At 44.0% G+C, this 17656-nt stretch overlaps 1 protein-coding gene across 1 annotated transcript in view; it reads left to right on the plus strand.

Annotated features, from left to right (window-relative positions):
- Window positions 1–1842: 1842 nt before the first annotated feature.
- smad1 (SMAD family member 1) overlaps window positions 1843–17656 on the plus strand; it is a 29273-nt gene continuing 13459 nt past the window's right edge. The window contains exons 1-3 of the mRNA XM_079498784.1: window positions 1843–1935; window positions 15577–16077; window positions 16454–16584. Of these exons, the coding sequence (XP_079354910.1) occupies window positions 15809–16077; window positions 16454–16584 (400 nt within the window). The 5' untranslated portion in view covers window positions 1843–1935; window positions 15577–15808. The remainder of the gene's footprint in view (window positions 1936–15576; window positions 16078–16453; window positions 16585–17656) is intronic.

The following is a 17656-nucleotide window of genomic DNA, read 5'->3' on the forward strand; positions in this document are numbered from 1 at the left end:
ATCTCAACATCTGAGAGGAGGAAATGACACATTGTGTTCCTGTCCTCTGATGCTGCCCTGCAGTCTATTTTCATGCATTAGGCATGCAATATTAATGAGATGGATTGATGAATTGTGGAAGTTTCATTCTTGACAGTGCAAACTTATTCCTTATCCCAGTGGGGGGGGGGGGGGGGGGGGGTTCTAGGTGGTCCTCAGCTAAATTCATTAAGCATCTAAATCAGTTTAATCACTTTCATCCTATACAGGATTAAACTCATTTAACTGATTTTGATTTGTTACATATAGGCCATTTTGAAAATGAGCATGTAGATGACATTTGACCCATTTCAAAAGATTTTAACAACACAAATCTTGTAGGGGTGGTCCCTGGCTGGCATGAAATTAAATAGTTTCAGGTGGGGGCATGTGGCCAAAATAGGCTACATATTGCTTTGGGGGTCCTTGACATGAAATAGTTTGAGAAGCACTATCTTATCTTGCCTGAGATATAGCCTACATTTTCTAAACCATGCAGAAATGCACATATCTTCCCTCTGGTGGCCTAGTGTGCAGACCCAGTGCGGTGTGTGTGTGTGTGTGCATCCATACAGGCTTTGTCTTGAGGTGAGAATTTGAGATGATGGCATGTACCGGCATGCTCCAGTGCTTAGCCCTTCTCTTAGACACTTTTGTTCTCTTGACAACATAAATAGTGCTTATCATATCCAAATCAAAGCATGAGGCAAGCTTAACACACTGCAGTTCAGGAGTTCACCATCAGATAGCCCACAGCCAACTAGACTTACCCTATCTGTCTGTCACTACACTCTGCCAGAGATTACAATATACTGTTTGGAGAGTCAGTAGCCGTTTTGTTTTAGGTGTGTATAGGTCAAACGTGCAGAGGGACGTTTTAAAAGAAAATAAACAACACTGTCGATGTCCTCTCATAACCTAGGCCTACTGTAGTCTTGCACTGGCAACTTCGTGTTTCATGTCACTATTGTTATTGTTTGTAGCCAATAGCCAGACTCATTTTTGATTGCATTGATGTATCATCAGCGGTTGCCTGGTTTCATCCCCAGGCCAGCAACAGGCCAATATTTTAGCATTTCTAAATAAGACTAAGTGTCTCCAAAGACTCGCCTCATTTTTAGATTTCTTTAAAAGAATGCACTGTTTGACAGTTACACAATCCATTTCAGTGATTTCACACACAATCAGTGCATGAAAACGATAGAGATATATACTGTGTAAAGTTAACCTCGTGTCACAGCCTAGGCTTTCCACCTCGGAGGAAAGCCTGCGGTACTGGTAGTGTAAAGTAAAAGTAGCCCTTGCTATTCATGTTATCGACGACGACGACGCCGGACCGCCTCACACATCCCATGTCCCGGAAGAACGGTCGAGCTGAAATTGGCAACAAATCTGTTATTCGTTAATCAAGATAAATTAATCAATTTTGAAACTTGAAACGGAAAGATGTGACTATTGCAATTTATTTATTCATTAATTTATTACACTAGCGTTAATATTCGAGACAATTAAGTTACCACCTGCCTTACAGATAAATAAATTAGGCCTACTATCCTGAAGTTCTCTAGCTACATCTGTGCCATTGAATGACTGACTTCGACGAAATTCTCCTCTAAATATTTCTGAGGTAATGAATCTGATCACAAACGTCTTGTCATTATATTTATTTTTTGCTGCCTTTACTGACAACCAACCAGCCAATCACAGCGCGACGTTCGCCCCCGTCTATGGGATCTATAGAGACTCTTCCCTCGGCTCAAACTGTATCCCGCGGCGTGATACTGGCGCTCAGCGGAGGGTGCGACGGCTCCGCGACTCACTGACGCCAGAGCGACTAGACCCAAGAAGACCCAGCAGCTGTATGAGAGAGGGAGCAGCCAGCACGGGCCGAGAAGAGCGTTAAAAACGGCACAAAAGGTACTGTAAAACGTTTGGGAATTACATTGAAAACATACCGGACATAATACAGGCAGAGCACGAGTTCTTCGGCTGTTCTCCACGCCTGCACGGCGTGTTTTGCAACTTTTATCATCTAGGAAATCTTACATTTTTTGGAAGCCAAACTTTTCACTGTCTGTCAGGATGCCAACTTATCTACGCTAGACGAGTTGCAATTACAGGGTAATAATATTCGTCGTTTGGGAGTGATTATCGTGTAGATGTTTGTTTTGTGTATTGTTATATTGTTGTTTGTATGTAACAACACCTGCATTTTGGAATCAGATTGAATTTGGCTCTCATTGTATGAACATAAATCATAAATAAACTTGCATTTTTTTGCATTGATCATGTTAAGCCCTCCTATTGTTGAATACTTGCTTTGATTATATTTATTTAGCTGCAATTAGATTTCCAAATATAGATAGATGGGGACATGGGGTTGTGTTTTAAGTCTGCGTACAGATGTTGCATGCAGAAGACTGATTGTTATCGGATGGAGGACTGATAGAGTTGATTGGATAAAGACTATACTGTACAGTGCATGGGGACCCAGCATCTCCATGACACCTCAATGCAGTCAGTGTCAGTGACAGCAACAAACCATCTTCACTCACACTGGCAACTCATCTCTCTCCAGTTTGTCTTGTGACTGATCTCAGACCTCAGAGTAGGACAGTCATCATGTGCATTGGTCTACTACAGTTGTATGTGCAATGCTTTATGTGTGATTTTGTGCATGACTAACAGTTTATTTGTGCTGTGTGTGTGTGTGTGTGTGTGTGTGTGTGTGTGTGTGTGTGTGTGTGTGTGTGTGTGTGTGTGTGTGCGTGCGTGCGTGCGTGCGTGCGTGCGTGAGTGCGTGCGTGCGTGCGTGTGTGTGTGTGTGGGGGGGGGTCTTTACATTTACTGCTTTATAGTTTATATACAATCCTATGTTGATGATTTGATGAACAGTGTGTGGGGGGGGGAGAGAGAGAGAGAGAGAGAGAGAGAGACCATAGCAGCTAAGGCCAGCTCTCCTGACATTATTGAGAATGACATATCAGATTACTGAAAGGACGGGAATGTGTCCTTGTCCGTGATTTAGTTCAATTGTTTTAGCTCTCTGCCGTGTGTGTGTGTGTGTGTGTGTGTGTGTGTGTGTGTGTGTGGGGGGGGGTGTGTGTGTGTGTGTGTGTGTGTGTGTGTGTGTGTGTGTGTGTGTGTGTGTGTGTGTGTGTGTGTGTGTGTGTGTGTGTGTGTGTGTGTGTGTGTGTGTGAAAAATCAAACCTAATTTGAATTATATTGTTAGTTTGACGTAAACATAAAACATCATACAGTGTAAATGTATTAAATAGTGTTGAAATTATTCCATTCAGTGGTTAAGTGAAAAATCTATATCAGGAACATTTTAATAAATTACCTACAAACTGTAATACATATGAGTAGGGAAAACGTAATAAGTCCATTTCAGAGACCCCCAAATTGATAGGACACAGACCAATTTGATAAGATTCTGCCTTCAGAATCCCTCTCTAAAATATGATTTGGTTCAGAATTGTGTCTATTTGTACTTACATATAATAAAGGTGAAGGTGAGGTTTCATCCCCCTGGAACCCCGTCAATGATCCCTGGGGGGTCCCCAGACCCCACAAACCACTGCAAGTCCAATTGTTAACACACAATCTCTTGTACTTGTGGAGTTTGTTACATACAAAAGTGTTAATAACCAACCAGTAAGACGTCGTGAGGGCGTGCACTCATCCGTCTGGGTGACGGCAGATGGCTGGGCAAGCGCTGGCACTTTGGCATGGGGGGGGGTCAGATCAACATATGGAATTAATTCTGTACTGGCCATATATGGAGCCTGTCTTGACTATACAGGGTTTGATGAGGTCAGATCAACAAGAGTTGCTGGCCGACTCCATATATGCAGATCTAGGTGATGATCCAGTCTTCTCCATGTATGGTTATCCAGGGTTCGATGAGGTCAGTGTCGTGATCTTCATATATGGAGATGGCCATATATATGGTGGCGTGACATGTCACGAGGCATGATGTCATGAGGCGTGACCATATATGGAGGCGTTAAGGGTCTCCATGATGTCACGTGATGTCACAAGGTCAGATCCATATACCTTATGGAGATCTAAGGGTTTCCATGATGTCACGTGATGTCACGAGGTCAGATCCATATATGGAGATATAAGGGTTTCCATGATGTCATGTGATGTCACAAGGCATGATGGATTGGCAACCTTATATGGTGGTGTGACAGACACGAGACGCAGGATTTCATAGTAAATGTGACCTTTGGTCACAATAATGCTGTCACACAGAGATATCATTCAAAGTAATCTTAGACCAATATCTCACATTATATTGGTATATGGAAATAAATAACTGTATGACTACCCAATTGCAGTGTATATATACTGTACTGTATATTAGCCAGAATAGCTCCACATTCGTGTCTTTCCAAAGAGCCTGCTACAATATCGAACCATGTCACTGTAAGAGAACCCACGTCTGTCTGTCTGTCTGCGTGCATGCGACACTCTGTCTGTCTGTCTGTCTGTCTGTCTGTCTGTCTGTCTGTCTGTCTGTCTGTCTGCGTGCATGCGACGCTGTGCGTGCGTGCGTGTGTGTCTGTCTGTCCGTGTGGCCCAGACACCCTGGCCCATGCATTGGAGTTGAGGTGTCCACCCCCCTAACACAACACTAACCCGACACTGAGTGCCAAGCATGGTTGGGATTGCTGCATGAAACCTCCATGTGTGGGGTAGTTATGTCTGTGGTCATGTGTGTGGACTGTGGACCAGCCCTGTCTGGGCTTCATGCACAATCCATCCCATCTTAGTCCTTCCTCCTGAGAGTCCCTCAATATCACTGCGTTCTTGTCTGTGTGTAGCGGGACTCCGGCATTATTGACCACTGACCACACAGTTGGATAGCAACAGGGCTTTCCAGGGTGTTCTGCACCATTTGTGCTTAATATCGACAAGGCGGTAGCAGGTCTGCGATGTGATATAGAGAATGATGCACTTCTGGTGGATTTTGGGATAAAGCAGTTTGAAAAGGAACTACGCACTTTTATAGACTCACCCATTACACTCATACTTAGCCTTTACTAGCTCTGTGCTGTAAAAGAGGTATGTCTGTGGTGGGTGAGGGGACTGACCCCATGTAGCTTCAGGACCCCCTCCCCAGGTCAACGCTATGTCTAGTCTCTGAGGGGGCAGCGCCTCATGTCTGTATGAAGTTATTTCAGGCTCTGCTGTGTTAGGCTACTGTACAAGTATGATACCAGAGTTCTGACCGTGCTGGCAGCAAAACTCACTATAGTGACTGGCTACCGGGCTAACCTTTTTGTTTTTCATTTATTTTTGCGTTTATTTGTGTGATTTACACTTGTTTATTTCTCTATGGATGGGCGGTCAAGTGTCGCTGATTTTGTTTTGCTTCTTGGATGAGATGATACCCTTGTGAAGCTGTGACGCTGTTGAAAGCGGTGGTGAAGGGCTCTGTTAAGACCTGTGTCTGTGTGTGTGTGTGTGTGTGTGTGTGTGTGTGTGTGTGTGTGTGTGTGTGTTTGTGTGTGTGTGTGTGTGTGTGTGTGTGTGTCTGTGTGTGTTAACTTAAACACACAGTGTCACACACACACACACACACACACACACACACACACACACACACACACACACACACACACACATGCTCGCACACACATGCACATGCAAACAGCAGGTCCTGAATCGCTGGCTTTCACATCACTCTCTTCCCCTTCCGCCTTCTCTCTCCATCTCTCCATCAACCCCCTCCTCTACCTCTCTGTCTCTTTATCCATCACCCCTCTCTCTGCCTCCTACTCCTCTGTTTATGGCCGATGACTCCATTGAGCGGGGGGCTAATGGAGGCCCCGTCCAGGGCCCTGCTGATAAATAATGTAGCTTCTTTATAATGCTGTGTCCCCCGGGAGCCTCCAGAGAGCATCATTACTGCCTCCTCATCCTCCACTGCCCGCTTCTAAATTGATTAACAGACACTGAAGCAGTGCAAAATGATCCACGGGGCTGGCGTAGCGGGCTGCGTCCGTAGTACAAACACAGTACAGTAGCAGTAGCACCAGGTGGGCCGAATGCTTTAGCCTCCCTCGTAAATGTCGCGGAGGCCTCTATGCTAAAGATCCCCCTCTTATAAAACTTAAATTGATTAACGGATGTTTTAGGAGGGTAAAGCAGGGCAGCCCAGGAGGCTAGCAGGCGTGTGGTGGGCTCAGCACAGGCGGGCTCAGAGCTTTGGTCTGTTCAGTTTCTGTTGTGTTCCCATCCTACCCATCAGCCCTGAGCACAATAACCTAAACTAATTAACGGACAGTGAAGCAGTGCAGAATGGCCTATGGGACTTGCGGAGTGGGCTATCTGTTAGTTACAGTAGTACCAGTTGGGTCAAAAAATACAAATCCCATCAGTTTTTGCATGATTCAGGAGGAGACAAGTTCACCCAAAGGTCAACCTTTCAAATAATTTTACTGTCCAGCTAAAAACAATACATGTTTTGAAGGGGGCAAGAAAAGGAATCAAATGGAGCCAAATTAATTGTTATACCAAATGTGTTTGTTCTCCATGTACACATCCCTGTCTTTTAACGGCAAAGGTAGTTATTGGGCTTACTGGGCTACCAGCAAGATCTAGGAGGTCAAAGCATGTCAGATAACTTCACTCAACCGGTGTCAGCAATAGCTCTAGGTCAGCTAACAGTTTGATAGGCGATTGTGCTCTAACTCTAACATATAGCAGTGGGAGAGGATTGCCTTGTAAATGGCATTCATTCAAGTTTTGTTTATTCTCGAAAGAGAGTAATCAAACTCATTTTCAGTGTTGTCGAGTAATACAATATCATATAGAAAAAGAAAAAAAAACATCACAATACATCAGAAGATCAGGAAAAGAAAAAACAAAAGATATACATGTTAATTACATAGGTTTACAAATGATCTAAAAACAGTTACATATTGTGGGGGTCTGGCATATGGTGTGTCTCAATTCTAAAGGCATAGGTTATACTGTAGGTGTCCTGGTGGCTTTGCAACAAACGCTTTTAACAGTGTAGGACAAAAATATCCAGAATATGTTATAATGTTTATAACTTAAAAAATATATATAGTCTTGTAAAAAATCACACCTGTGTAACTATACTTTTAGTTAGTTATTTACTGTACTATACTGTACTCTGTACTGTACGGTATAGTGCTCAGTGTAATGGCCCAATCACCCAGCGCGGTATTGCAGCTGTTCATACTCCAAACAGACAGACATACATAGGGACACATGTGACCAGTCATTGGAGCGGTGTGCACTGCTCCAAAAAATAAATTCAAATAATCTGGTGTCTCACTTAGTAGAGTGCATACTGCATACAACTAAGACTCAGTCCTTGCACAGCACTGTTCAAGTGTGACCTGAGGCCCTTTGCTGAATGTCCTTCCCCATCTGTCTCGTCTGCCATATCCTGTCTCTCTATTGTCGCTATCAATTAAAAGGCTTATAAATGCCCTGGAATCTAATAAATAAATAAACAAATAAATAAAACAATTTAATCCTAATCGGGTGGAGGTGATGCTATGGGGGCCGTTAGAAAACAGATATGAGCTTATTAGCTAAGACTAGGATCGTTGTGTAGAGAAGTTTGACTCGAGTCTTAGCATCAATATATTTTTTGCTAATTTTATTTAGCAATATAATCAGTCAAGAAGATCATGGCTGCAGAATCAATTGATCTTTCATTCCTAACCGCTAGGTGATTGGACTTTATTTTATCTTTCATTCCTAACCGCTAGGTGATTGGACTTTATTTTCCTTTAATGGAATACAGAGACAGCCAGTTCCAACAGCTCGCCAAGAGTGTCTGAGTTGATTTAGTGAAAAGCAAGACACCAGTTGGACACCATCGACTTTCTTAATTTATTAGTACATTTTATGAGTAAAAATGTGTTGGTTTTAGAATGGATTCTTTGACACTATGGTGGGATACTATTGAACTGTTATGTGTGTGTGCTAACGGCAGCTTCTTGACTGATTATAAGACTATCCGTGACTTGTGAGCAAAATATATATTGATAACCACTTCACACTTTGATCAGTTCTTTGCTTTAATGTACCAGTTTCAGGGGATAAGGTGGGAAAGTTGTTCCATGACATTCTGATGTGTGTACTCCCTTACAAACATCCTACATCTATACAAAGGTATTGGGCAAGGCAGGCAACCATGGCGCCATCGTATTTTGACTCCTTCACAGACAACTCCAAACTAGCATTGTCTGCAGAACCATCAACACAAAAAGGTTGCAAGCATACTGAATGTGTGTGTGTGTGTGTGTGTGTGTGTGTGTGTGTGTGTGTGTGTGTGTGTGTGTGTGTGTGTGTGTGTGTGTGTGTGTGTGTGTGTGCGCGCGTGCGCGAGCGGCGAGCACGTGTGCGTGCGTGCGTGCGTGCGTGCGAGTAAGTAAATAAGTAAGCAAAGGGTCAGTACAGTAGTGGGTATTTCCAAACCATAACAATATTTATATCCGATATCAGTACTGTCAAGGTTTGGAAATACCCAAGGAGGACTATGGCGTGGGTGGGGAAAGATATTTGGTCTGCAGCTGCATGGCGGATGACAGCGGAGAGGATTGTGAAGCCTGCTCCAGATGTTCCAGCACCTTCTTTCCTGGAATTCTACATCTGAATTGGATTAAATGTTGTTTTTCTGCAGCTGGGCCCAAACATGTGCCTTACTGCTGCTGATAGGGCTGTGCTGCAGTGTGTTGGCTTGCACTGGACTGTCAGGGACTGACCGCTACTACTGGCCGATACTACAAATGCCTTCTAAATCAGTAGTTCAAGTTTCAAGATTTTTCAAAAATGTTAAAAAAAGCTCGCAGCATGCCACGAAGTGACGCACTGTATTAATGCTATGGAAATAAAAAAGTTCACATCGCTCAGCTGTATTTAGTTCAAGATGGTATCAAGTCCAGTGGTCCAGGCGCATGCCACATATAGGCTTTGGCCTGACAGCGCGTTGCGTGTTCGAGTCCCGTTCATGACGACCTTTGCGACCTTTGCTTGCTACAAATGAAAGAAAAAAACTTGAATAAATGAGCAGAGAAACATAACAAATGCTAATTATGCAGGACATGCTGATCACACCCACAAGAGAAGAACACTACTGTATGATATGAACCTCATTGGGACATGGATGGCAGGAGCTTCAGTCACAGAGACTCAGCTGTTTCAACAGGAATAGTGTCTAAAGTGCGACTGCATTTCCATCTAAAGGAAAGACATCCGTAAATAGGGAATTGTGGTTGAAACAAGTACATGTTCGATGGCCGTCATGCTCTTGTTTTGGTGTGAGATATAAGGAAAAACAGAATAGCATTTCTTCTTCATGTGACTGAGAATGACAATGTAGGATATGATCGGACTGTGAAGCTAGAGAGGGATGTTATAGTAAACTCCTCATTACAAAGACAAATGCACATTTGAGTCTTCGGTGGTGCAAAATAAACAACAGCATAGGGACTAGTCTACTGAGATGTGGAAAAAAATCGATATGTGTGAGCATGCAGGGCCTGAAATATATTTATTTTTGAAAGAATGCATAGTTCTTACCTCAGATTGCATTCTGTCTCTCTGCTCGAACTTAAGTGACTCTAACTATGCTTTAGTCCGTCTCCTTCTTCTTCTACTCTGGCCTTAAGTCTTTCTTATAGTGGCTTGTCTAGTCTTGTCTCTGTGCTCTATTATTTTATTCTGTCTCTGGCTCTGCTTCATGTCTTGATCCATATAACAACTTTGTTAAGAAAAACAAAAACAAAAATAACAAAAATCACAACAAATAGTCTACTTCACTTCCACATATGTTGACTTGACATTGATCTGCACATCTGACAAAAGTCTGCACTATTATTTGCCAAGTTACTCCAGCGGCCCATGGGCCAAACCTGGCCCGGCAGCGATAATATTCTGGTCCGGTAAATTATGTTGTAAATAATGTACCATATCTGACTGTCCCACATAGGCCACAATGTCCAAATAGAGAATCTAACCCAACCTTTATCCGTGTTGAGAGTGAATGACAGGTGTTTCACATTGTTTCTCTCCATATCCAAGAAAAGACCTTGAGCTCTATGTAAGAGTTTGTTTATCTCTGTTCGAAAGGGAGTATGACTGTTTTGGTCCAATTGAAATGTTCTTTCAAAACATTTTTATTTATTTTTATTTTTAATGAACTAATCCTCCTCAAATGCAACATTCAAGGATGTGGCGATTGTGGCCTGCAGAAAATGATTACCGTACACAATCTAAGCAATCCTTTCTATCTACATCTGTAACATCAGTGTGCAGTTATAGCGCACAGATTCAGATTTAACTTTTATATCAAGTTATTATATACTTTATACAATATATAGTTTATACATAGTTTATTGTCTCCACCAGGCCGAAGGCATGGGGAGAGAGTATGTTTTGCACTCCGTCCGTCCGTCCGTCCGTCCGCCCGTGTGTCCGTGTGTGTGTCCGTGTGTCCTTCCGTCTGTGAACAGCTAATCTCTGCCACCGTTAACCCGGTCGATGCCAAATTCTGCACACACACTCCCTGGATGCCAACGATGAACCTCTGCCCCAAAATTTCCAGAACGGCCTGTTATAGCGCCACCAGGAGGCCGCTTTGTGCAAAACAAGTTTTTGGACACTACACCTACAGATTTTGTCCAAACATCACGCAAATTGGTACACAGTCTCTCTAGAGCCATTCAACGAAACGGGTCTTTCAGATTTCTCAGACGCCATTCTGATTGGCTAAGATTGGCTTCCAAAGTTCGCAGGAGTGCTCAGTTTCAAACAAAATGCTGCAAATCATGAACACATCGTGTGATTTCCGTGAAATTGTGCACGCACATTCCCACTAGGCAGAGAAAGAAATGCCACATGAACATTTTCAACTCAGCCTCATGGTGGCGCTATAACTGGCCGAAAAGTGTTTTTACCTCTAACTGCACGGATCTGTGGATAACTTTGTATGCCAACTCCCTAGAGGCCAAGGATTTTTCACATCTGCTCTTTATAACGCCACCAGGAGGCCGACATATGTAAAACACATTTTCTAATATTACTCCTTCAGATTTTATCCAAATTTCACGCAAATCGGTACACATGCTCTCCATAGTCATGTGATCAAGACGGGTTTGTTTGATTTCTCATAATCCACCCTCATTGGCTACGATTGGCTTCTAAACTTTTCAGGAGTAGCCCGCTTTGTACCCGTTTTGTACAAATCGCCACAACTACTCAACGCAGCGTCCGGTTGTGGTGAAACTGTGCATGCATATTCCCACTAGGTTTTGGAAGAAATGCCACTTGACAGTTTTCAAATCAACCTCATGGTGGCGCTACAACAGGCCAAGCCGCGTCACACACACACTCACGTTTATATTGCTCCTAAACATTTTGCCAAACATCACACACACACTCCTATCCTCCTGGTGGAGACCTGTGCCCAGAAGGGCACTTTTTCTAGTTGTATATAAGATGGTCTGCTGCAAGTTCCAGTTCTTAAATTACATCGATTAGGTTCTGGCGGCCTGCCCACCATCTAATGAATCGGCCCAACTGGACGAATTCATTTGCCGACCCGTCTTTTAGCCAATGCGGATAACATTTTATCTTCCTCTTGCTCTCGTCTCTGTCACTCTCCCTCAAATCTTCTTGTTGTCTTGTTTTCTTTATAACCAATTTTGTGCAGCGTTTTGCCAGTCAGCGATGGTTTTAAAAGCACTGCCATTTCCCACGGACATGAAAGAAACGCTGCTCGTGCACTGATTAATGTGCACGTCATGGGGACGAGCTGCTACAGGCGCACTCTGCTCCGACTAGCTCTGTCTTGCATTTCATCCAGTTATGCCATTGGATTCACACAACTTTGTATTGCTAGATTGGCTACAGTATAGGGGGTTCATTGTAGAGATGTGGAGGAAGACCGCGGGCACCATGGTTGTGTGAAAGCGTTCACCAGACAATTCACCAGACAAAACAAACAACAAATGTTAGAATGCTGTTCCATCCCTCCAGTTATGTTTCAGACAGAGTCAATATATGCTTGGTACAGTAATTTATAGGCATGGGATGATATTATGACAATTTTGTGTCCTGATTATCCTAACCCAAATAATTTGGTTAATGATACTATGCTAATATAGTACATGCTGGTTCCTGCCCAGTGCCCAACAGCAACAATATTGGAGTTGGATAATGCTAAACATACTCACATCTTCTTATCCGCACCGCTGTGACTGTGAGCCTAATTTGCCCGGTTGAGATCGTTCAGGACTATAGTATTCATGTAATGAATTTTAGCAACAGAGAGTCAGCGGTGGAGGGATTCGTAAATAGCCTGCATTTTCTACTTCCTTCCCTCCACCTGTGGATTGCGCAACGTGCACGCGTGTGCGTGCGTGCGTGTGTGTGTTTTTTGTGTAGCGACCTGCAGTCATCGGCAGTCAGGAAGTGATGTGTGCTGTGCTGGCGATGACAGATATGTTGAAATAAATCTGGGGCCTGTTTCCTGCCTTGCTCGCCGTGAGACACGGAGACAATACAACCATGCTGGCACCTGGGGACACTAGTCCTACTTCACACATCTGCGCTTAAACATATTTCCCTTCATGTCTCTGACTCTCTCCCCCGCCCCCCCCTCTCTCTTTCTCCCCCCAGACACACACACACACACACACACACACACACACACACACACACACACACACACACACACACACACACACACACACACACACACACACACACACACACACACACACACACACGCCCTCCCTCTCTCTCTTTCTCCCCCCAGACACACACACACACACACACACACGCCCTCCCTCTCTCTCTTTCTCCCCCCAGACACACACACACACACACACGCCGTCATGCCCTCACTCTCTCACTCTCTCTCTCTCTGTCTGCCTCTCTCTCTGTCTCTCTGTCTCACTCTCTCACTCTCTCTCTCTCTCTGTCTGCCTCTCTCTCTGTCTCTCTGTCTCACTCTCTCACTCTCTCTCTCTCTCTATCTGCCTCTCTCTCTGTCTCTCTGTCTCACTCTCTCACTCTCTCTCTCTCTCTGTCTGCCTCTCTCTCTCTCTCTCTCTCTCTCTCTCTCTCTCTCTCTCTCTGTCTCTCTGTCTCTCTGTCTCTCTCTCTCTCTCTCTCTGTCTGCCTCTCTCTCTGTCTCTCTGTCTCTCTGTCTCTCTCTCTCTCTCTCTCTCTCTCTCTCTGTCTCTCTGTCTCTCTCTCTCTCTCTCTCTCTCTCTGTCTCTCTGTCTCTCTGTCTCTCTCTCTCTCTCTGTCTGCCTCTCTCTCTGTCTCTCTGTCTCACTCTCTCACTCTCTATCAAACGCTTTCTCTGTTTAATGCATGCATTATCAACTACCTTTTTCTGTCACTTTTTACTGCCAAACTGTCTTATATCTATCATTCTCTCTCATTGTCTCTCTCGCACGCACGCACAGATGCATGGACGGACGCACACACACACAGCTCATACTCCCTCCCCTTCCCGACCTGCTGGCAAATCAGTCCTCCAGCTTTTAGAGTAGCCAATGTGATTGGGGTGGCCACACTAAATATAGTGCAACTTGCAGCTTTCCTGTATATGTGGTTGGCAATAGTAGGCCTCCAATGACTCCACAACACAACATGTGCATGTGTTGTAACTTGTAAACAGCACCTGTTCTCATCAAACCTCCATGCCTGTTTGTAATGTCGGTATGTTGAGGGCCCACACATACAGTAGCTGATAAAGATAGAAATGGCTATTTATTCATCCAGTAATCTGAAAGGACCAGAATAACTGGAGTGAGCCGCCCACGAGTGATGTTTTTGTTCCTGCTCGTAGGAAATCCAATCCACCACTCTATTTACTGTCAGAGAGAGACGCATCCTCACCCTGATGTAGGTATAAAAAGATGGGGCAGACTTCTGATAAGCTGTCGTCTGTGTGTGTGTGTGTGTGTGTGTGTGTGTGTGTGTGTGTGTGTGTGTGTGTGTGTGTGTGTGTGTGTGTGTGTGTGTGTGTGTGTGTGTGTGTGTGTGCGCGCGTATGTGTGGGAGTGTGTGTGTGTGTGTGTGTGTGTGTGCGCGCGCGTTTTTTATTGATTGATTGATTGAAATATTTATTAACAGTTTGCAGAATTACAGTACAATTCAAGCACAACTCAATACAATGACTGTAACTGTGTTAACTGTGAGTGGACGACCCAATAAAGCATTTGTGTGAGAGAGAGAGAGAGAGAGAGAGAGAGCTCAGCTCAAACCCAGTGTGATTGCTTCTGCCAGTGGAGGTTGTGTTGATGTTTTGTTTAAAATAAAAATAATTCTTAACAACTTGATTTGTAGGGCATAATCAACAGAACGCCTTTTTAACGTCTCTCTGAAGCACAAGTTTTACACAGAGAAAAATCTCATATAGATTATATTCCTACTCAAGAGTTAACCACTTAAACGCCAGTGTCCCTATTCTGGACATGTCTTACTGTAGTAGGTGACCATTCTGCAAACATATGCAAACATGTGGCGACTTATACAGCAGAGCTAGACATTCCCAACCCGTCCTGTTGTGACACATTGTGAAGTTGTATATCTGCTATTTTCAGCAAAGATGGTGTAGACGGAAAAACTATACAGCATATATATTTATATATAAGTTTGAGTGGTTAAATGTGTATGTGGCAGAGCTAGAAATTCCCAACGCGTCCTGTTGTGACACATTGTGAAGTTGTATATCTGCTATTTTCAGCAAAGATGGCGTAGACGGAAAAACTATACAGCATATATATTTATATATAAGTTTGAGTGGTTAAATGTGTATGTGGCTTGGATCAGTTGCAACATTCCTGTCATACAGTGAATCATCTTGCTTTGTTGTTCTGGGGCTGACACAGTCCTGGCTGTAAGTGATATTTGTGAGGTGGCACTGTTGGTAATGTGACGACGAGCCATATGGACGGGAAGCTATCTAGAGAATGTCTGATTCTGATTCAGGGGCTGAACCAGAAGTAGGTGTCCTTTTTTGACTCCTCTGCCACTGCACATTCCCAGAAGCCGTAATAGGATGACATCATCAGTCCGCACCTTCGCCTGGATATTGTTCTGTCCAGTGGGTCAGTGATCTGATGACACACACCGGCCATTAACGTAGCGTGCTCACACACACACACACACACACACACACACACACACACACACACACACACACACACACACACACACACACACACACACACACACACACACACACATACACACACACACACAGAGATGAGCCGACTTGTTAACATTCCATTTGAGGCAGGGCTGCTCTTATCCATAGTAACTGACTCAGTGTGTCAGTAGCACATGTGTTCCCAGGAGTTCCAAAGGCTTTCCTTTCCACCAACTAGCCATAATAGCCTCTAGCTATCTGGTCTTTTTTTTTTTTTTTTTACACTTCAAGAGTTAAATTAACCCTCGAGATTTTACTGTATAGAAATTTGTTTTTTGTTTTGTTTCTTCGTTTTTCTAATTTTCCATTTTTCCTTCTCTGTCTCTCTTTCTAGGAAAGACGTCCTCAGCAGAAGCTTTGCAAGCAAGGATTACCAGGACACCGTTCTGTAACAACTGTAACTGGAGTCACACAAGCCTCTCCCTCCAACTTCCCTTTAGCCTTCTGTCCCCCGAAAGACCTTTTCAGAAGAGGGAGAAGAAGAGTGATAGAACAGGAAGAGAGAGAGAGAGAGAGAGATTGAGCGAGTGAACGCGGGAGGGAGGCCAGCCAGCCCCCACTGAAACATGAACGTCACCTCGCTCTTCTCCTTCACCAGCCCGGCGGTCAAGAGGCTGCTGGGCTGGAAGCAGGGAGACGAGGAGGAGAAGTGGGCCGAGAAGGCGGTGGACGCCCTGGTGAAGAAGCTGAAGAAGAAGAAGGGAGCCATGGAGGAGCTGGAGAGGGCGCTGAGCTGCCCCGGTCAGGTCAGCAACTGCGTGACCATCCCGCGCTCCCTGGACGGCCGGCTGCAGGTGTCCCACAGGAAGGGCCTGCCCCACGTCATCTACTGCAGGTATGGCTGTCACCATTACACATTTAAGTTGATCATTCATTGGCACAAAAATAATTGCGATTAACGATTTAACTGTGTTTTTGGCATTGGAAATTGGAACATTATGAATAGAAATAACATTTCTGAAATAACTGAAATATACCAAGATATTACTGGCATTTTTATAAATTGTGTACTTTAAAAATGGTAAAAATAGCGGAAATAGCTGACCTACAAGCTTACTGTAAGCTTGTAGATCTGCTATGTGTGCTTTTTTTGTATGAACATCGTTCATCATGGAAACGATTATTACAATTTTGACAAATTAATTGCGATTATCTCAAATAATTGCGATTAGACGATTATTTTGTAATAATTGTGACAACCCTAACTGCAGGGTGTGGCGCTGGCCCGACCTGCAGTCGCACCATGAGCTGAAGGCCCTGGAGTGCTGCGAGTTCCCGTTCGGATCCAAGCAGAAGGACGTGTGCATCAACCCGTACCACTATAAGAGGGTGGACAGCCCAGGTGAGCTGACGCAGAGTTTTCCTATCGCTGTCGGTGGAAACTGTGTATGTTCTAAATCGTTACTTTTCCTGAAATTAAAAAAGCAAACAAAAACAAACGTGTTCCAACTTCAAATGGATTGCTGTAGTTATTATTTAGTCACAAGCTCTTGTTAATTATTTTAATTGGTAGAATATTAATAAAACCCACAGATAGACTTAACAACATTCGACCTGGCGTTACTACGAGTATGTTTCTCTATCTACGAGATAGATACACATGTTGCATCGCGACATGATATTGGCAAACCCAATCAGACAATGGGAAAGCACTGTTCAGAACACAGTAAAAGTGTGGTGGTAGTGAATGAAAGTCTAGAGAATGTATAATTGTGTAAAATCTGTCTGTCAGTAATGAAAAGGTGCACAGGGCAGATATGACAAATAACCGGGCCGGCCACCTGGCCATGTTCCTGGGGGTCCGGATGTTCCGGGGATCCGCCGGGGACCCCCACACGGTAAGCTAGTTTTTTATTCCTAGGATAGCTCAGGTTTAGGAGCGCTCGTTTTACTACTCTTTTACTACCGCGGATTTTTTAATAGTTTTTGGATTAAGGTTGGTGAGGGGTACGTTAATAGTTTTTGGATTAAGGTTGGTGAGGGGTGCGTTGCTCCCCTGCTTGCGGTTATGTTTAGGTTAGAGTTAGAGATAGGGTTAGTACTAGTCATAGAGTACTAGTAGGCATAAACACTTGTGTGCGGTCCAAAACACAGACCCAGCGCTTCCTACTCCACTGACAACCAATCACAGCGCTCCAAATTCCCTCCCATCATAGGAATAAAAAACTCGCACACGGTAACTGTCATTTCTCTGCCTTTTCGGACGTGGGAAAGCTCGCCGGAACCGGGCCAGCCCCTGGGGACCCCCGCTCACTTCACATAGGCGTGATTTTCCAGTTTCATGCAACAGCTACGTTGTCTCTACTCATTTTTGCACCAGAGATAAAGTTAAGCTTCACTGAGCAAATTACTTAAAAAGACCAACTCCACGAGTCATTTTGGCCGCTCTGTAGAGCATTAACCTTAGAAGTGCT

Source organism: Electrona antarctica, assembly GCF_951216825.1.
Source record: "Electrona antarctica genome assembly, chromosome: 4".
In the NCBI taxonomy this organism is placed as follows: Eukaryota; Metazoa; Chordata; class Actinopteri; order Myctophiformes; family Myctophidae; genus Electrona; species Electrona antarctica.